Here is a 17,992-nt window from a genome sequence, read left to right as displayed (position 1 = left end):
ACAAGTGCTGACACAGGCAGTGACACAAGTGCTGGCACAGCCAGCTCCCTGGAGTGACAGGCACAAGTGTCAGTCTCCCAGTTGCATGGCTGCAGGACAGGAATGTGGGCACTAGAGCAGCCTGTGCAGACAGCATGCAGGGAAGGGTGCCAGATCCACCTGCCTTGGGTCCATACCCTTCTCTGAGGTACACCCCAGATCTACCTCCTCTGGGGCATCCTGGGTAGAAAAGGGTTAAGGAAGCAATGCGAGTGCAGCAGGGAACCCCTAGAGCAGAGAGAAAGTCTCAGTTCAGAGACAAGGCTGCCAGGACACCTAGAAGGGTGAGAGCAGGGAATGGACACCCCTATCCTGAAGCCAGCTGCGCTCCCCCCAGCATGGCCATGTTGATAGGAGGTGATTCAGTGGCTCTAATGAAGGCATCGTGACAGACAGAGGGACTGGGCCAGCTGGCAGAGAGCCCCTCACTCAACCCCAGCCTCACCAGCCCCCTCACCTTCATCATGGCACACCCATGATTGTGCTCAGCATCCCACACACTGGCAACTCCACCCTGTACACACAGCCTTGCTCTGCCTCCATCTCCCAGCTCCTGCTTCCAGGCCTTGCCAGCCCCTTCCCAGCCTAGGTCCCATGGCAATTACACCCTGCTCAAGCCCATCCATCACGGATTAGTTATTTTCTATCAGCATTTATCTCCAGACAATCTCACTCCTGCTGTGACAGCCTGATGCCTCCAGCACCCTCCCTCCTGCTACCAGGCAGCCCTGATAAAGGGCTGCTCTATCTTATCGGGCTCCCCGGCAGTTACACATTAATGGTGCCATCTCCAGGTTTGGCTGGGGTGAGATGAACCCAGCCCACCCTCAGGCTGGCAGTAAGCATCAGTGATGCAGTGATGGCTGCTGAGCCCAGCACAGAGGGCATGGGCAGGGCAGGCAGGCTGTTGGCAAGGGCAGGTCGTGTGGCTGAGGTTCTCAGCATGGCCTCACCAGGATTGGGGGAACAATCCCTGCCCCCAGCCCAGGGCAAAGAGCAGCTGCTATCACTGCGTGAACTGGACTGTTTGCTCTATCACCATTAACAGAGCTGCCTTATCCGGCAGGCAGGGGCCAGCGGCAGCCCAAAGCCTGTTGGCCAGGCAGGAGCATCGATCACGGGAAAGGGAGGGGATGCCCCAGATAACCCCTGCAGACAAATGGGCTTCTAATGGGGTCTTAAGTCTTGCACCCCCTGGCCCAGCCCATCTCCAAGGGAATGGGGGAATGTGGCCCTGGCAGGACTCTCACCCCACTTGGGCTGCAGCTTTGCCCACATCCCGGGCACTGGCAGAGCCTGTGTGAAAGCCCTTTGCTGGGAGGTGTAACCCCAGCAGACCTGTGCCTAGCAGAACATGAGGTGTCCAAAGTGCATGCTGACAGGGCCACCCATGAAGAATAAGAGCCCCATGCCTATTGGCATCACCTTGGCATTGATGGCACACATGGTACCTGGGTACCTCAGCTCTCCCCCAGTGCTGAAGCATGAAGCCTCTGGGATGCCCTATTCCTCCATCCTCTACACCCCAAGCATACCCAAACCCAGACCCCATGGGGCACAGGACAGAGAAGGGGCACAGGGTAATAACCAATGTCCCCTGGCACGTGACAGGGCATGCCTCTGGGGTGCCAATCGGGATGGGCAGGGGGACCGGTGTATAATGGGGACACCTTGTGCCCACACCACATCCCCATGGGACAGACAAGCCAGCCCTTCCAGACAGCATCATCCCAGGGACACACAGAGCCAGGGTGGGCTGAAGGGGTGCATGCAGAGAGGCTCCCTGGGAGGGTGGGGGGCATGGAGCACCATGCACCGAGGAGGAAGGGAGGACTGGGGCAGCGGGGTGGGCAGGCTGGGGGGTGTGCCGGGGGCCAGCCCCGGGGGGCCCGGCAGCCGGAGCAGATTGGCTGCCGGAGAGGCCTCCAGCCTCCCTAGAAAGGGCAGCGAGCGTGGGAGGCGCTAAGGGAACAGGCGAGGTGCCGAGACACGCTCCCGTCCCGCTCGGCAGCCACGGCCGGCAGCGGCAGGAGGGCAGCGGCGATGCCGGAGGCAGGCAGCCCCCCGGGCTCGGGAAGCACGGCGCTGCTGGCCCTGTCGCTGGCGCTTGCAGGGTCTCTGGGCGGCGGGCAGCACTACGACTACTATGGGTGGCAGCCCGAGAACCTGCCCCATGGGCGCTTCTACGGGCGGGAGCCGCAGTGCCTCGACATCCCGCCCGACATGCAGCTCTGCCGCGACGTGGGCTACAAGCGCATGCGGCTGCCCAACCTGCTGGAGCACGAGACCATGGCAGAGGTCAAGCAGCAGGCTGGCAGCTGGGTGCCCCTGCTCGCCAAGCAGTGCCACACCGACACCCAGCTCTTCCTCTGCTCCCTCTTCGCCCCCGTCTGCCTCGACCGGCCCGTCTACCCCTGCCGCTCCCTCTGTGAGGTGGTACGTGACTCCTGTGCCCCTGTCATGGAGTCCTACGGCTTCCCCTGGCCCGAGATGCTGCACTGTGGCAAGTTCCCCTCTGACCACGAGCTCTGCATTGCCGTCCAGTTTGGGAACAGCAAAGCCACTCCGCCACCAGGTAAGTGGGAAGGGTACTGTGATGGGATGGGGATGCACGTGGAGCCCCTGCACCCTCATCCCTTCACCCCTCGAAGCAGAGCTCGGGACACTAGTACTGGCCAAAGACCCTCTGTCTGCAGCAGGGCACGAGTGGGTGCAGTACCAGCAGCATCAGCTGCTTTGTCTGGACACCACTCATTGCTTGAGGGAGCTGGGGACCCAGCTGCCTGCACAGAACTGCCCCAGGACAGGGGAGAACATGGAATGAGGTGGGAGCCACTGGCAGATCCACCACAGTGCTATCTATATCCCTCTCCTTCCTCTGGGTCCCGTGCCAGCAGCAAAGAGCATACTGCATCTGTGGGTCTCAGTCCCACGTTGCTGCTGCAGGTGGCTCTCCCCTCAGACAGGGGAGGGTACATCAGCCAAAGGCAGCTCAGGATCAGGGGCTGTGACAACACGCTTCAGGCTGGGGCCACCCTCGCTGTTGCTGTGCTTCAAAGTGACAACATCTGGTGGGAGGGCATCCCCATATCCCCTCTGCTGGGGGGGATGCTGGGACACTGGCCAGAGAGGTGCTCTGTGCCCCCCCATTACCTCAGCACAGCTGTCTAGGGAGCAGAGAAGCTGCTGAGACTCTCCCAAGCATGTCCCCGAGGAGCTGGCCCAGGTGACAAGTATCAGCAGCAGGAAGCTGTGACAATGACTAGTCTCTCACCACAGTGTCCAAGATCTGCACCCAGTGTGAGATGGAGCACAAGGCGGATGGCATGATGGAGCAGATGTGCTCCAGTGACTTTGGTGAGTGCTGGGGTCTGCTTCCCAGCCCCCCTGGAGAGGGGTCTGCCTCCCCCAGGTCTGACAGCCCAGGCAGGGGTTGACCAGAGGGTGGGGGTGTATGGGGACAGCCCCATGGGAGATTCCTGGCCATTCCCTTCAGACCATGCATGGATGGGTGCACCACAAGAGGAGACATTGGTGGGGGAATAGACAGAAAGGGACAGATGGGAGGGTCACTCAATAACCCCTTTCCCCTCCCCACACAGTAACTTCCCCAGAGACCCACCCCAGGGGTGGGCTGCACCCTGTTCTGCACAGGTGCCTGGCCCAGGCCCTCCCCTCCCCGGTGTCCCAGCAATGCCCCCCTCCTCCAACCATGCCCCTCGGCTGCCCCACACAGTGGTGAAGATGCGCATCAAGGAGATGACGGAGGAGAACGGGGAGCGGCGCCTGGTGGCTGCCCAGAAGAAGAAGGTGCTGAAGCTGGGCCCGCTCAAACGCAAGGACACCAAGAAGATGGTGCTGCACATGAGGAACGCAGGTGCCTGCCCCTGCCCCCAGCTGGACAGCCTCAGTGGCAGCTTCCTGGTGATGGGCCGCAAGGTGGGCGGCCGCCTGCTCCTCCTGGCCATCTACCCCTGGCAGAAGCACAACAAGGAGATGAAGTTCGCAGTCAAGTTCATGTTCTCCTATCCTTGCCCCCTCTACCACCCCTTGCTCTATGGGGCTGGGCAGCACTAGCACTCTACCCACCATACCCTCCCCCAGGACTCCTGCAGTGGCCCAAAACCACATCCCTGGCATCCCTAGCTGCACCCCAGGATCCCAGCTCTGCTCACCTCAGCCTCTTGGCTGTGCCCCAGAACCCTGCTCTGCATCCCTAGGATTCCCAGCTGCATTTGTGGGAGCCTTGATCCACAGCCAGGACCCCTGCCTCCTCCTGAGAGCCTTTTTCTGCACCCTTGGGACCCCTGTTCTGCTCCCAGGACCCCTGCCCACAGCCAGGAGTTTAGGCTGAACCCAGGACCCTTGCTCTGCATGCTTGTGAGCCCTAGTCTGCACTAGAGACCCCTGGCTACTCCCAAGCTCCCTGCCCAGCAGCCCAGAGCCCCTTGTTTTCATTTAGGATCCTTGCTTGGCCCTCTTGGGACCACTTGGCTGTACCTTGGACCCCCACCCTGTATCAGTGTACCCTGCCCAGCTCCCTCATGACTTGCCCCAGACCCTCAGCCCCAGCAGTCCCTACTCCAGCCCACCAACAAATCCCATGCCCTTACCTTGAGCTCACACCCCAGCCCTGGATCTCACCTTTGCACAGACCCACCTCAGCCAAGGCAGGTCCCTTCTGCCCCACTGTCCCCACAGATTGTTCCCCTCAAGACCAAGTGACCAGAACATCACAGCCCCTGCCCGGGCTCCTCACCCCTCATTCCACATGGCTCAGTGTGTGTGTGTGGGGTGCACCTCCAAGGCCCCCAGACCAGCTCTGCTGCATCCCTCACACACAGCCCTGGCATGATCCAGCCCAGGCACCCCTTGCCCATACACACCACAGTAAATTATTCCACCTCAGAGAAGTCCGTGTACAGCCCAATGTTGTTCATGAGCAACTGCCCCTTGGGGCTCCCTCAGGGACCCCAGAAGAATGGGAGAGGGGTCCCAGTCCTGCCAACTGAATGGGGCAGCCCGAGGGAGCAGGGTCACCCCAAGCTCTGGCTCTACCCCGCTCCAGCTGCCATGCCCAGAGCCTCAGGCTGGGCAGTTCAGACAAGCCGAGGGATGAAATTCCCAGCAGTCACAGGCATGGTTGGACGCTCAGGCACCCCTGCCCCTCCAAGGACCCTGGGAGGGTGTCATGATGAGCAGGGTGAGGGGACAGAGGCATCACTGCTGCTGGAGCCCCACAGCTGAGTCTGACAATGTTTGCCAGAGAGGTTTCTCCCTCTGTCATCCCAGGGGACAAATCCGCAGGCTGGGGCCTGGCAGCACATGTGAGCAGCCTGGCACTGAGCACAGTAGGGGGAAGATCCTGGACCAGACAGCCACCAGCTTTGGCCACTCCACACCCTATCACCTGAAAGCCCTGCCTGCAGCTCCCTGCCAGCCCTGCCCGGCCGCCAGACCTCCCACGCCACAACCTCCCACCTCTTCCCAAAAGACTTCTGGTGCCACCCACTTGCACCAGGCAGGACCTTCCCAGCATCACAAGGACCAGGGCAGCTCTCAGCCTAGTCCCTCTGATGGCAGGAGGGTGCTGTTCCTTAGCTTGGCTCGACTGCCCCGGCTGCCCCCCAGTCCCAGTTGGCAAGGGGGCGTCCTGCCCACCCCAGTCCTGTTTACCCAATGCACACATGTATCCACCCATCCCAATGGGTGAGGGAGGCCTGAGAGTGGACACCTGGATATTTACCCAGTGCCTGGCTGCCTGACACTGCATCATCTCATCGGAGCTGGCCTGGCCACAAGGGAGCCTCTCGGGACAAGAGGGAAATTGAGGCTGTGGGATGTCTGCACTCATCCTCCTCCAGGCTGGCAGGACCACTGGGCACCTGCCCTGCACTGCACTGAGGTGACCTCTTCTCCCTCTGCCCTCCTTGGCATGGCCTCAGCCCCACCAGTGAGCCTCCAGAACCCCAAATGGCACTCACATCCTGCTCCTGCCAGGGAATGTGCCAGTGCCCCTGCCCTGCAGCCAGACAGGGACACATGGCAGCCAGCCCCTGCCCCAGCCTCACACCAGGGGCAGGGAGTTACTGCCCCCCCACCTCTCCCCAGCCACTGGGGAAAAAAATGAGGAAAAAATTCAAATATCATTAGAAGGTATGTTCAGAGAGTGAGGGCTGAGCACACCACCACAGGAATAAACATTGTCAATTATGACATTTAACTGTGAAACTTAAAATGCATAAATAAAACCCCATCTCCCACAGCGCAAGTTTATCTGTAGTCCTCTGTATTCTGTGTCATTAGCATCTTCCAGGGAGTGTTCAGACATACATGGCCATCATGCTCATTGCTCCAAGTGTTTTCTCTAGAAAGACAAGTAACTCCTCTGCCTCCCACAGTTGGCTGAGCTCTACAGCTCACCCTCCCCAGCCCAGTACTTAACCCACTGCAGACACATACACAAACACAACCCCACAGCTTTTGGGGTGCTCCACAGCCCTCCTCACTGCTGCAGCTGTTCCACTGCCCCCAGTAACTGCTGAGCCAGTCCCCCCCCACACACAGCATAACCCAGACACCCTCATCATCTGTGCCAAGTCCAGCTTTTCCCCAGATTTCCATGGGAAGGGGTTTATGATCCACAGCCAAGAGGAGCTGCCCCATACAACTCCCACACTGGTGGGATGTACAACGTGCAGCGAGGTCTGGGCTCCAGTGACTTCTCAGACTGGTGGGTGTCACAGTTTAGTGGGCACTGCCAGCCCAAGAGCGCTGGCCCCCCCAGATTCCCTGGCTGGGGGGAAGCTGCAGCTGGCTGGCAGGGACCCAGGTCGTGGCGGTTCCCAGCTGCACAGCAGCCAGGGTCACATTCCTGGAATAGTTGGGAGCTTTGCTGTTCACACAGGGAAAGGTCATCCTTGTGCACACAGGCAGCTGGTGGGACCACTGCATGGGTAGGGCAGGGGAAGGAGCAGCCACGGAAAGCAGAGGAAGCCCAACAGCTCCTGTCAGAGCTGAGGTGTTCCCTGGCCCAGCAGGATCCAGCCCTGGCACAGCCAAAGGGTGGCTGCACACAGCTCTGATCAGGGAATAAATAAGACTACAGCAGGACAGAAGATGGAAACTCCAGTAAAGCACGGAGAGCTGGTGGCAGAGACACACCATTTCTCCATGAGCACCTGCAGGGCCAAGGCCATAGAGGTATCAGAGTCACCTGGGACTGGGATAGCTTTCACTAGGACAAGACAAGAGCCAGCTAAGGACAAGAAATTTATTGGTCATTCTCTATATGCAATTATATATTAATCTGTATTAGAAAGCAGCAGTCACTAAGTGCACAGAGCAGCACCAACTCCTGCCTCTTCTCACACTGGAGACGCGGCCACACAGCCCAGCCCAAACTCACCCTCCTCTGCACTACAGCCAAATCCAGGGGTAAAAGACTAAACCTGCAGGTGGTGAGGCCAAGGAGCACAGGAGTGACCAGCAGGGTGTCAGCTGACCAGGACCAAGGACCACATCTCCTGGAGGTGCAGGTAGAGTTCTGACTTGATCCCAAAAATACAGTCATTTATAGCACAGTGCTGGGAAAGGTAGGGACAGAGCCCTGAGGTTGTTCCACCCCAACCAGGAGGTGAAGGGAAAGACGGCTCCTCCATCACTGAGCCAGGCCACAGGGCCTGGGCAAGCACGTGGCAGGGCGCAGCAAGTGCCGGAGAGCACCCAGGGCTTGGAGCAGCTGCAGGGATGGGGCACAGCCATGGACAATATTCCACCACAGGGACTCAGCCTTTGCGTGGCAAGGAGAGCTGGTCAGGCCCTAGCCTGGCACTAGCAGGAGAAGCAGAGAGTGCAAGCATCCTCTGTCTGGGGAATGCCACGCTGCAATCCAAACAGTCCACGTTCCTGGTGGCAAGGGTGCCTGCCCGCTGTCCCAGGTGTCAGGCAGTGCAGGCCACAAGAGCTGGCTGGGTCTGTTTCATCACTTGATGAGCACCTGGTTGCACAGAGCACACACAAACACCGTCTCCCTCTGAGCCTCTGGGGCTGGAAAGGAAAGCAGGCGTCAGAGATGCTCCCCCTTTCCCACCACAGGCTAGGGACCCCAGCCACAGAGCTGCTCAGAGAGCTGCAAACCCATCACTGCTCTGTCCTGAGCCAGGCTGCACTGGGCAGGTCCTGTCTACCCCCCCCACCAGGGCTGGGGCAAATCCTGGGGCAGACAGCACAGGTGGAAGCAGAAGCTCCGCCCTCCTCCATCTTTCCACTCACCCGTGGCTCCCATCACAGCCTTGGGGACTTTGAAGGAACAACACCTGGAGCAGAAGCTGTTCCCACAGTTACTGCAGCTCCGCTGTGGAGAGAGATGGAGGTGAGTCCCAGGTGTATATCGGACTAACCCAGGGATAAGGGAAGGGCGCCACAAGTCTGCAGAAGGGGAGGCAGCAGGAAGACAGCAATGTGAGCCTGGAGGGGGCAGGAGATATATCCTTCCCAGAACTGCCCAGGGACTGTGTGCCAAGTGTCACACATAGGGGCTCAGACAAGGCAACAGGCTGGCGTTTGTTTCTGTCATTCCCACAAGCAGACCCATGCTCTGCTTCACCAGAAATCTCTCAGGCCACAAGACATGGACTAAACCAGGACACAAGACATGGACTAAACCAGGACACAGAGCTACAATAGCACATGTGGGTTTGGTCTGAGTCAGCTTCCAAAGGAGTAAAGGGACAAATGCTCCACAGTGCAAGGGATTCCTGGCGCCATTAAGCACATGGCAACACCCAGCACTTAGCTGAGGTCATCTGGGCTGAGACCAAGGCCAGACACCTGAGCTGCTGGAGAAAGCCAGGGCAAGCCAGACATGGGCAACACCTCTGCCCCAGGTGCACCCAGCAAGCTGGGGTAGAAGCCAAAGACTCACCCTCTTCTTGAGCACAGAGAAGGTGGCTGCACAGCCCGTGCAGCTCCCTGAAAGAAAGAGAGCAGAGGTCAGACAGGGCTCTGATGCCTGGAGCTGTGAGCGGTAGAGGAACACCCACAGCTGTTGTAAAGGTTCCACTCGGAGATGACGTTCCTGCATCTTCCCATCCTTGCCTTTCCTAGGTAGGGCTGGGAACATGCTCCCCATGGAGAGGGGAAGGTCACTGGAGGTGTCAGCACAGCCCTGGCAGGTACTACACCACTCTGTCCACTTCAAGTCTCATGGTCACCACTGCAAACAGCACAGATCCCTCTGCTGAGCTCCCCGAAGCAGCACCTGCTCCCAAACTTACCGAAGTTGTTGCTGGGGTAGCGCTTGCGCAGGCGCTCGGTCAGACGTGACACCTTGCTGCGGATCACTTCGTTTTTGCTCATAAAACCATTGTCCGGGAGGCTGAGGTCAAAATCGGTTGAGCACTGAGAGCTCTCATCATCCTCCTGCAGAGAGCAGAGCAGTGGCTGGGGCCATGCTGAGGGCTGCAGGGCAGCCCACCCCAGAGACAGGTACCCAACAAGCAGGATGCTCCACCTGGCATCACCACAAGCCACGGGCAAACCAAAAAAAGGCTGCCAGCCCCAGTGGGAGGAGATGCTCCTCTTGCACACCTTGGCATGGCAGTACTCACCATGACCAGCAGCTGGTTCTCCTTCTCCCGCAGCATGGGAAGAGATGAGGGTGAGCATAGACGGAGTCAGAGGCACCCAGCCCCACAGCCACCCTCTCTGAGCACCCGGCTTGCCCACCGAGGCCCTTTCCCACCTCAGCTGCCCTTCAGGCACAGCCCACCTCCCACCAGGCTCAAACCTCAATAGCATCTTTGAACTCTTCATCAGGCTCTGCCTCCTCTGCCTCCTCCACGCTGCCAGGGGTAAGGTCCTGCAAGAGATTCACATAGCTACTCCAGCTGTTCTCCTGCCTCTGTTCAAAGGTGGACCCACATTCCTGCAGGAGGTTCCAGGACAATGGACCAGGCCTTGGGCAGCCCCATGAGAAGACACAAGTCCCTGAAGGTGAGATGAGGCCCCGTCTCCCCAGACCACATCCTTACGTGTGGCAAAAGGACTTGAGGCAAGCCCCCAGGGCAGCAGAACACTCTCCCAATAACTCAAGAGTAGTTCACAGGCTTCCAGCAAAGCTGCCAGCTCGAGCAAGTTTGTGGGTAGAGGGACGCAGGCACGGTCAGACCCAAGGGGCTGACTCTGCAACTCCCACCACCCAGCTGCCAGCCCTGTCCCTATCTCACCTCTGCGCTGGTGGGTGTGGGGGTCCGATCTGGGGCAGCAGCTGCTGGCAGGGGTTCAGCAGGCTCTGGAGTGCTCTCGAGGGGCTTGGTGCCCACGCACTGCTCAATCGAGGCCTTGAGCTCCATTATCACTGGTAAGGGGAGAAAGCAGCTGGAGTAGGGTGGCACTTCCCTTCTCCCAGCCCCACCACACAAAAGTTGTCTCCAAGAGTTGATCTCCAGGGCCCAAGGTGGGACACTGGCATATACAACCTTGACCCCTCAGGTACTCTGAGCCCCTCTTTGCTCACACATCAAAGTTAGGGCAGTAAGGAACCCCTCCGACACCTGCCCCAGCTCAGGATAGGGAACAGCAGGGGCCTTAGTTACAGCTCAGACACATCCAATGCTCCTCCACCATGTGCCACAGAACAGGGAGTGCCTCCAGCTCCTCTCTCTTCCAATGGCACGTTTTCAGACCTGTGTCATACATTGCCACAGGCACTGAACACGTTTCAAGTCCTGAAGAGCAGGGTCAGGGACTGAGAGGGGTGGTGATGCTCATGCACAGGCTGCATTACCAGGCCATGGTTTGCCACAGTGCAGAGAAGAGAACAGCACCCAAGCTGGGACACACATCAGGAGAGAATCTCACCTCCAGCAGCTAAGCCCTGGGACCACACCACCCACCCTGGGCTGTTGAGCACCATCACAGGGCACTGTTGCCCTTGGGGGGGGGGATTCAAGCAGAGCCTGACACTGTGCTCATGTGAGGGTGCTAGGAGAGGCCCAGGGCAGGATCCCTGGCCTCAGAGGGCCTTTCCCCAACCCATCCCACACAGGACACTTCCAGGGAGTTCTCATACCTTGGTAGAACTGGGTGTTGCCCAGGAACAGGGTGCTGTTGACGATGGCCAGGACCCAGCAGAGGGGCAGTAGGTAAAGGACACAAACAGTGCCCAGCAGTGCCCCATAAAACCTACAAAAACCAGCAGGATACTGTGGTCAAGTTGGAGCAACTCACACCACAACATAAAACCCCTTCCTTCATCTGGTGTTCCACTTGCTCTCTTCAAGTACCAAACACATCAAATACAGCTCCAGAGGCCCCCTCTCCCCACCAAGCCCACCACAGGGTGTCTGACCCGGTACTACTCACTGGGAAGAGACAGTGGGGTTCTCCCAGTACAGCACACGGTACACGGCCTCACAGCTGCAACACATCCCGCTCAGAAACCCCTCCAGCTGGATCAGGCTGTGAATAAGACCTCACAGTCACAAAAAAGCCTCACAAACACACACTCTGACTCCCCCACACAGGTTACAGTGGCCAGCCTGGTACAAACCCAGACTCTCTGCAGAACCCCAGAGAAGCCTTCTCGGCTGCAGAGGCCCCCAAAACCCCAGGGACTCACAAGCTTTTGACCTGGGCGATGGCCTCCTGCCGGGAGAGCTGCACCTTGCGCAGGTCCTCCCTGCGGATGCTGTGGTACCTCCTGCGCACCAGCTCCGGCTCCGAGGGCCGGGCCCGGCACGACTCCTGCAGGTAGCCCAGCAGGGCCGGCACCGCGACCAGCAGGGCGAGCATCGAGTACCAGGCGGCTGGAAGAGGTGGGACAGCGTCAGCCCGGGGGGCTCTGGGGAGGGAACCGGCCCCGACCCCCGACACGCACCTTGTCCGAGGGTGAGCAGGAGGAAGTTGAGGCCGAGGCAGACCAGGAGGGAGCACACGGGCCGCTGCCACCTGCCGAGACAGGGGGAGGCGACGGACGTGAGGCCCCGGGGACGATCTCGGTACGGGTCCCAGCCCATCCCATACCTACCTCAGCAGGGAGCGGACGCCCTCGGCCGCGTCCCGCAGCGGCTCCAGGTACAGCTCCAGTCGCCGGTAGCTCCGCACCAGCTCCAGCAGGTCGAAAGCGGCGGCGGCCTTGGGCGGCGACGGCTCTGGTGGGGCCTCACCGCCGCCCGCCGCCCCTTCGGAGCCGCCCGCCGCCCCGTCCCGCTCCACCGCCTGCATGACGGCACCGGGGCCGCACCGGGACGGGGCCGCACCGGCACCGCCGCCCTCGGCCCTCGGCCGCTGCCGTGACGCGGCGGGCGCGCCGCGAGCGCAGCCAATCGGGGAGCCGGACCAGGGCGCGGCGCCGCGCGCAGCCAATCAGAGGGTCGGACCGGGGCGCGGCGCACGGGCCCCGCCCCCGCGGGGCGGAGCGGGCGGTACCGGAAGCGGCGGCGGCTCCTCCGGTGCCTGGTGCCGCCCGGCCCTGCCAGTGGCGCTCCGTGTGGGTCCTGCGTGTGGATGGGTCTGGTCTAGACACGGGGCTCGGCCCAGACCCGCGGTTAATCAGCGTCCTGGCCCTGTCTCGGTTCGCCTCTGCTCTGGTGTAGCGCTCAGTCACAGCCTGAATCCCGTCCCAGTCCGGGGCTGAGCACGGATCCGTTTCAGTCCTGGTCCAAGTCTCAGTCCCAGACTGGATCTTGGCATGGCCTGCACCTAGCCGTGTCGGGCACAGTGGCTTTGTCCCCGTGAGCCCACTGCTGTGGCACCTCTCCCCGGGGAGAGACCAGGGCGCAGCCCCACACGCGTGGGCCCTGCGAGGGAGCGGCAGGTTCCCTCCAGGCCCGTAACCGTGGCTGGCAGCTCACCTGCTGCCCTTTCGTGCCCCTGCCGCAGCCCAGCCCTGGGTGCACAGGCACTGCCCTGCACAGCAGCTCCCCATCTCCCTGGGCACCACGAGCTGTCCTGACAGGTGCTTGCAGTAGAGCAGGGCTGCTGGCTCCCAGGGATGCTCTGGGGATCCTGGGTTTCCTCCGATGCCAAAAGGCAGGGATCTCATAATACTCCATGCAACCTTGTTTTACCCCTGTGCTGACTCCTGGGCAATGAGGGCTCAACAATGCTGTCGGCTGTCCACAGCCTCTGCTGAACAGGGGAGGCTCAACCCCATCCCAAGAGTGCATCACAGGGCTGGAGCCAGTCCTGGGAGATGCCGGCTGCCCCTAGGCGGTCTCTGACCCTCCGGTCCCTGACCCTCCGGGGGCCCAACAGTGTGGGCATGACTGCCTAGCAGTGTCCTGGCCCAAGGACAGAGGGCTCTTTCAGCCCTGAGTGACAAAGCGCATAGGAATGCAGCTCCATCCTGTCCTCAGTGCATCCCTGCAACCACATAGCCCTGGGGACTCAGTCTCCCTCTGCTCCGCCAGGCACTGAGAGGTGCCAGTGGAGCCCGCCTGTGACCCCAGAACACCCCAGGACATGGCCAGGGGCTCCAAGCAGGGAGACCCCAGGACAAAGGGCTACAGGACTACAGAGCTGGGGGTGATCCCAGCTCAGACCTCGTACTCAGCAGGTTCCAGCCCCAGCACAAAGCCCCAGACACCCAGTGAGCGCCAACATTGCTTTATTTGGAATGTGAATCCATGGGCACCAGAGAGGAGGCTGTAGGGGGACAGAGCCAGCATGACAGACAGGGCTGCAGAAAGCCAGAGAAAGGCACTTGTGCTGGCAGAAGCACAGAGGGCATTTTGGGCAGCCTGGGCCACGGACTGCACCAGAACAGGCGGAGGCAGGTGATGTCAGGGACCAGCCCTGACAGGGCAGGGACAGCACATCCCACCCAGGGAAGGGACACATGGCCCAGCGGTTGGCAGGGCCCCTGAGCACAACGGATATCTGCTGGGACAGCACCTCATGATGGAATCGGGGACCCAGTACCAACCCCAAGCCCCTTCAAGCCCCAGGAGGATCACAGCTGCTGCTCTTCACCCCAAAAAAGGCACCAGGGAACCCCAGGCAACAGCCAGACCCTGTAGCCAGCTGCTGGGGACACCCACCCCACTGATCTGAGCCCATACAGAGACTGGGGCAGACCCTCCCTCGCACCAAGACCAAAGGAGAGGATCTGCCTCCAGGCAGGGCAAGGAGGGCTTGTGGCAGGGCAGCCCTGGTGTGGTGCTCCTCCAAGAATTCTGTCTCTGGCTGCCTGTTTCTCCAGTTGGCCCTACATGGCCTCCTCAGGGCTTGGCCCTTGGTGGATTGTGGAGGCTGATCCAAGGCTGGGCTGGCTCCAGTGGCAGTGTCCTCTTCTCCTGTTCTCCAAGACAGGCTGTGTCCCCACAATGCCCGGTCCCAGTTCCCCATGGCCAGAGTGCCAGCAGCAGCCCAGCACTGCCATGCTGCCATGCTCACCCTTCCACCTTGCCACAGTCTCCAGGCGCTGCCTGGTCCCAGGATGAAGTCGGAGAGTCCAGAGATCAGAATCTTCTGGGATGATAAACCAAGTGCAGCAGAGCCAGGCAGGGCTGCAGGCCAGCCTCCAGAAACATCAGTGAGGCTGTGCCTGTCCCTTTTGGAGCAGCCTGGCCCCAGTCTGCTTCAGTGGCTCTGGGTGGCTCGGAGCCACAAACCTCTCTGCAGAACAGCAGGAGAATGACCCCAAGACTGGCCCCTTCAACCCCCAGGGGCACCTGGCCCCATCCTGGGGCTGTACAAACTCCAAGGTTGGAGGAATTTACCACTGCCCAGGGTAAGACCTCACTCGTCCTTCCCCTCGTCCTGCAGTGATGGAGGCCTTGCTGCCCTGCTCAGACCCCAGACTGGACCTGGGTTGTGTCCGGGGGCCTGGGGTGACGCTGGGTCTGGTTGTGTGGTACCCGGGTGTCTCCACACCCCCAGAGTGCAGGGCAGGGAGGGGCTGAGCCCCGCGGGGATCTGATAAGATGAAGGATGTTTTCAGGCCAGACAGAAGGAGGGGCCCCGGGCTGGGGAAGCCAAGTTCAGAGCCTCTGTTAGGGAATTGCGGAGGCGCCACGCAGCTGGAATGGCGAGAAGGGGCTTCCAGTGGGTTGGGATGGATTTTATGCTCACCCAACCCCACTAGGCACCACTGCCCCCTTCTCAGCTCTCCCAGGACAGTTCCCCTCCACCCTGGGGAGAGGTCAGCACCCACCTGAGCATGCAGCATCTGCAAGGTCGGGAGCAGGGGAGTTTGGCAGAGGTCCTGGAGGGGCTCCCAAAAATTGATATCCCTCTTAGGGGCTCTCCACTTGGGTCCTTCCTTGGGTTCAGAGGTGGGAGAAGGGCCTGTACAGTGGCTGGGTGTCCATGATGTGTCGGTGCGTTGCAGGGAAAGGTGTGCTTGGGGAATGCCTTTGTCCATCCATCTGTGCAGGGGTCTCTGGAGGAGTTGCAGTGCAGTCAGCCAGGAGGGGATGGGGCAGCAGGGTCACTTTGTCCCAGAGAGGGGCTGTGCTCTGTCCGTGAGCGAGAAGAAAGGGAGCCAAGTGGCTCAAGGTCTCAGATGATGTCACGCTGGTCCCGGCAACGCCGTGACAGGCAGTAGAGCCCGGAGAAGAGGTACAGGCAGGCAGTGATGCCCCCGCAGACAGAGGCACTCAGGTAGGCACCGTAGAGGCAGTGCTGGCTGTAGCCTGGCAGGTTGCAATAGCTTCTCTGACCGGCCTTGTGGCCCATGATGCCAGTGGCGGCTGCATAAAGCCCCACACCCAGCACCAGGTCGTGCACCAGGTTGGTGAGGAGCCAGCGGGAGCCCAGCCAGGGCACCAGCTCCCAGCGCCCCAGCAGGCTCAGCCCGAAAAGGGCCAGGGTGAGGAGCCAGACCAGGACGGCGGCGAAGAGGGCGAAGTGGGCCGCCCCCTCGTACTTGTGAGCCGCCACCGTCACCCAGAAGGCAGCGCCCAGCGCCAGTTGCCCCAGGCGCAGCAAGCCCAGCGGGCTCCTCAGGTAGGCGCGGTGGAGGCTGAGCGAGCCACGGGCCGGCGGCCCCGGGGGCGGCGGCACTGACGGGGGAGCCGTGCGAGCCATGGCGCGGCCCTGACTGCTCCGGCGCGGCTCGGGCGGGACTCAGGGCCCCGGCAGCGACTTCCTTCCCCGGCCGCTGCCAAACATCTGGCACTTTTACGGTCCTCCCCGCGCGGGGCCTCTCTCCTCTCCTCCCCGCCCCGCCTCCGCCTCTCGCCGCTCCTCCCGCCGGCCCACCGGACACCCGAGGGCCGCCGCGGATGCCGCCGTCGGGCACGAACCGCCGTGCCCCTTCCATCCCGCCGCCGCCGAGGGAGCCCCTCCGCAGGGCGCGAGAGGCGGCGGCGGGAGGCCGCGGGAGGCGGTGACCGGTGCCGGCGGCGAGTCCCGGGGGCAACGCACCGAGACGCCGCTCGGCGGCCGGCGGGGGGCGCGCTCAGGGGTTCCCCCCCGTACGTCACTCGGGATTCCCCTTGGAGTGACGCGCGCCGTGGCTCCGCCCAGGGGCGGGGGCTCGCCCGCTGCTTGTGACGCCACCTGCGCCACGTGGCCCCCTCCGACAGGCGGTGCGGCCGCGCCCCTCGGCGCCGATTGGCCCTGGCAGCTGGAAGGCGGGCGGGGATTGGCCGCGGGGCGGGCACGAGGGTGAATGAGCGGCGCGCGGGGCAGTGGCGGGACCCCGCGCGGTGGCGCGAAGCGAGTCCGGGGGCGCAGCGAGCGCCGGGCGGACCCGCCACCGCCAGGTCTGTGCGAGGGGCCGTCGGGCGCGGGGCGGCGGCGGAGCGAAAGTGGGTCACGGCGGGGCCCAGCGCCCTAGGGCAGGGCGGGACCGGACTTGCGTGCGCCGGCTCAAGCCGGGGTGCCTCCCGCGTTCCTGGGCGGCCCCGCCCGCGCGGCTGGACTCCTGCCCAGCGCCCTTCCCCACCGCCCGCCCTTCCTCACCGGGCATCCGCGCAGGATCCCCGGGGAGGCGGGCCGGGCCGAGCGGCGAGAGCGAAGCCTGACACCGTCTCTTCGGTGCCTGCAGCGGCCGGGGCCATGGGCACGCCGGCCTCGGTGGCGAGCGACCCTCCGGGGCGGGCGGTGCCAGCAGCCCGCGGCCGTAAGCGGGCCTCGGCCAACATCTTCCAGGGCGTGGGGCTGCTGGAGCTGCGGAGCCTGTTCCAGAGCGGCGGGGCCGAGCGGCCTGAGGAGCGTGCCCGCCTCGTCTGGCGGTATGCGGGCCAGCGGCGCATGGCGCGGGCCCTGCGGCGGCTCCGGCGGCGGCGAACGGCCCGGGCCGGCGGCGGGATGGCGGCGCTGCGGCGCTTCGGCCACCTGCGGTAGGTGTGGGCCGGGGCAGTGGGGAAACCGGGGGAAGCCCAGCCGGACCACGCCCCTAACATAGGTTTCTTCCCTGTAGGATCGCGGAGAAGGAGCTGGAGAGCGACTGCGGGGCCGAGACAGGCTCGGGGTCCGTGTAGCAGCGCTGAGCGGCCGGGGCCGTGAAGGGCGGCTACTGGAGAGCGGGTGTCGGCACTGCCGGGCTCTCCGAGGACACGGAGTGTATTGGGCGGGGTGCAATGAATGGTTAATAAAGGGTGGATAGTGGTGGCTGCGAGGCTCTGGCTGTGTCCTGCCCATCCTGGCCTTCCCTCAGGGTGGCAGGACCGGGGTCCAGGCCATTGTACTGCACCCAGTGCAATGGGAACAGCCTCACAGAATGGGTCAGGTTGGAGGGGACCACAGTGGTCATCTGGTCCAACCTCCCTGCTTAAGTAGGGTCATCCTAGAGTACATTGCACAGGATTTCATCCAGACAGTTCTTGAATATCTCCAGTGGGGAATTCTCCACAGCGTCTAGGGGCAGTGTGCTCCAGTGCACGGTCATTCGCAGTGACTGCCCTGGCACAGTCGCAGGGACAGCTGGAGAACAAGCTGCACGCTGCCCTGCAGGACAAGAACTGCTCGGAAGAGAAACAGAGATTCTCCAAGGAAAGAT

General features: G+C 62.1%; 4 protein-coding genes across 7 annotated transcripts; 2 read left to right on the top strand and 2 right to left on the bottom strand.

Moving 5' to 3' along the window:
• The first annotated feature begins 2,009 nt into the window (after positions 1-2,009).
• On the top strand, positions 2,010-4,403 carry SFRP5 (secreted frizzled related protein 5). 2 transcript variants are annotated; one of them, XM_032694940.1, is made up of 3 exons: positions 2,010-2,614; positions 3,319-3,396; positions 3,776-4,403. In XM_032694940.1, exons 1-3 carry the CDS (start codon positions 2,083-2,085, stop codon positions 4,114-4,116), a joined length of 951 nt encoding a protein of 316 aa, XP_032550831.1. In that variant the 5' UTR covers positions 2,010-2,082; the 3' UTR covers positions 4,117-4,403. The 2 variants fall into 2 exon arrangements, with proteins under 2 accessions (XP_032550831.1, XP_032550832.1); XM_032694941.1 differs by lacking the exon at positions 3,319-3,396 and having other exon boundaries at positions 2,074-2,614.
• A 2,895-nt stretch (positions 4,404-7,298) lies between these two features.
• Positions 7,299-12,300, bottom strand: ZFYVE27 (zinc finger FYVE-type containing 27). Of its 2 annotated transcripts, XM_032695505.1 has the most exons (12): positions 12,071-12,300; positions 11,921-11,991; positions 11,663-11,849; positions 11,407-11,502; positions 11,114-11,226; positions 10,269-10,399; positions 9,830-9,901; positions 9,651-9,671; positions 9,318-9,462; positions 8,966-9,012; positions 8,314-8,395; positions 7,299-8,088 (listed from the first exon to the last, which is right to left on the bottom strand). In XM_032695505.1, the coding sequence occupies exons 1-12, from the start codon at positions 12,265-12,267 to the stop codon at positions 8,024-8,026; spliced, it is 1,227 nt and encodes a 408-aa protein (XP_032551396.1). In that variant the 5' UTR covers positions 12,268-12,300; the 3' UTR covers positions 7,299-8,023. The 2 variants fall into 2 exon arrangements, with proteins under 2 accessions (XP_032551396.1, XP_032551397.1); XM_032695506.1 differs by lacking the exon at positions 9,651-9,671.
• Positions 12,301-13,634: 1,334 nt separating this feature from the next.
• Positions 13,635-16,301, bottom strand: MARVELD1 (MARVEL domain containing 1). 2 transcript variants are annotated; one of them, XM_032695538.1, is made up of 2 exons: positions 15,200-16,301; positions 13,635-15,065 (listed from the first exon to the last, which is right to left on the bottom strand). In XM_032695538.1, exon 1 carries the CDS (start codon positions 16,072-16,074, stop codon positions 15,547-15,549), a length of 528 nt encoding a protein of 175 aa, XP_032551429.1. In that variant the 5' UTR covers positions 16,075-16,301; the 3' UTR covers positions 13,635-15,065; positions 15,200-15,546. The 2 variants fall into 2 exon arrangements, with proteins under 2 accessions (XP_032551429.1, XP_032551430.1); XM_032695539.1 differs by having other exon boundaries at positions 13,635-14,661.
• A 409-nt stretch (positions 16,302-16,710) lies between these two features.
• AVPI1 (arginine vasopressin induced 1) lies at positions 16,711-17,606 on the top strand. Its single transcript, XM_032695211.1, has 2 exons — positions 16,711-17,333; positions 17,414-17,606. Exons 1-2 carry the CDS (start codon positions 17,050-17,052, stop codon positions 17,472-17,474), a joined length of 345 nt encoding a protein of 114 aa, XP_032551102.1. The 5' UTR covers positions 16,711-17,049; the 3' UTR covers positions 17,475-17,606.
• The last annotated feature ends 386 nt before the right edge of the window (positions 17,607-17,992 follow it).

The sequence above is a fragment of the Chiroxiphia lanceolata genome, chromosome 8 (assembly GCF_009829145.1).
Source record: "Chiroxiphia lanceolata isolate bChiLan1 chromosome 8, bChiLan1.pri, whole genome shotgun sequence".
In the NCBI taxonomy this organism is placed as follows: domain Eukaryota; kingdom Metazoa; phylum Chordata; class Aves; order Passeriformes; family Pipridae; genus Chiroxiphia; species Chiroxiphia lanceolata.
Note: the sequence above shows the minus strand (reverse complement) of the source record. Positions and strands in the feature narration are given on the sequence as shown.

What these genes read in the sequence shown, in the direction of transcription:
- MARVELD1 (XM_032695538.1), bottom strand. Translation starts at nt 16,074, where the DNA reads ATGGCTCGCACGGCTCCCCCGTCAGTGCCGCCGCCCCCGGGGCCGCCG.
- AVPI1 (XM_032695211.1), top strand. Translation starts at nt 17,050, where the DNA reads ATGGGCACGCCGGCCTCGGTGGCGAGCGACCCTCCGGGGCGGGCGGTG. An exon ending in CGGCGCTTCGGCCACCTGCG is followed by an intron (nt 17,334 to 17,413) that starts GTAGGTGTGGGC and finishes TCTTCCCTGTAG; the next exon opens with GATCGCGGAGAAGGAGCTGG.
- ZFYVE27 (XM_032695505.1), bottom strand. Translation starts at nt 12,267, where the DNA reads ATGCAGGCGGTGGAGCGGGACGGGGCGGCGGGCGGCTCCGAAGGGGCG. An exon ending in GGCGTCCGCTCCCTGCTGAG is followed by an intron (nt 11,992 to 12,070) that starts GTAGGTATGGGA and finishes CTGTCTCGGCAG; the next exon opens with GTGGCAGCGGCCCGTGTGCT. An exon ending in CAACACCCAGTTCTACCAAG is followed by an intron (nt 10,400 to 11,113) that starts GTATGAGAACTC and finishes TCCCCTTACCAG; the next exon opens with TGATAATGGAGCTCAAGGCC.
- SFRP5 (XM_032694940.1), top strand. Translation starts at nt 2,083, where the DNA reads ATGCCGGAGGCAGGCAGCCCCCCGGGCTCGGGAAGCACGGCGCTGCTG. An exon ending in CAAAGCCACTCCGCCACCAG is followed by an intron (nt 2,615 to 3,318) that starts GTAAGTGGGAAG and finishes CTCTCACCACAG; the next exon opens with TGTCCAAGATCTGCACCCAG. An exon ending in GATGTGCTCCAGTGACTTTG is followed by an intron (nt 3,397 to 3,775) that starts GTGAGTGCTGGG and finishes TGCCCCACACAG; the next exon opens with TGGTGAAGATGCGCATCAAG.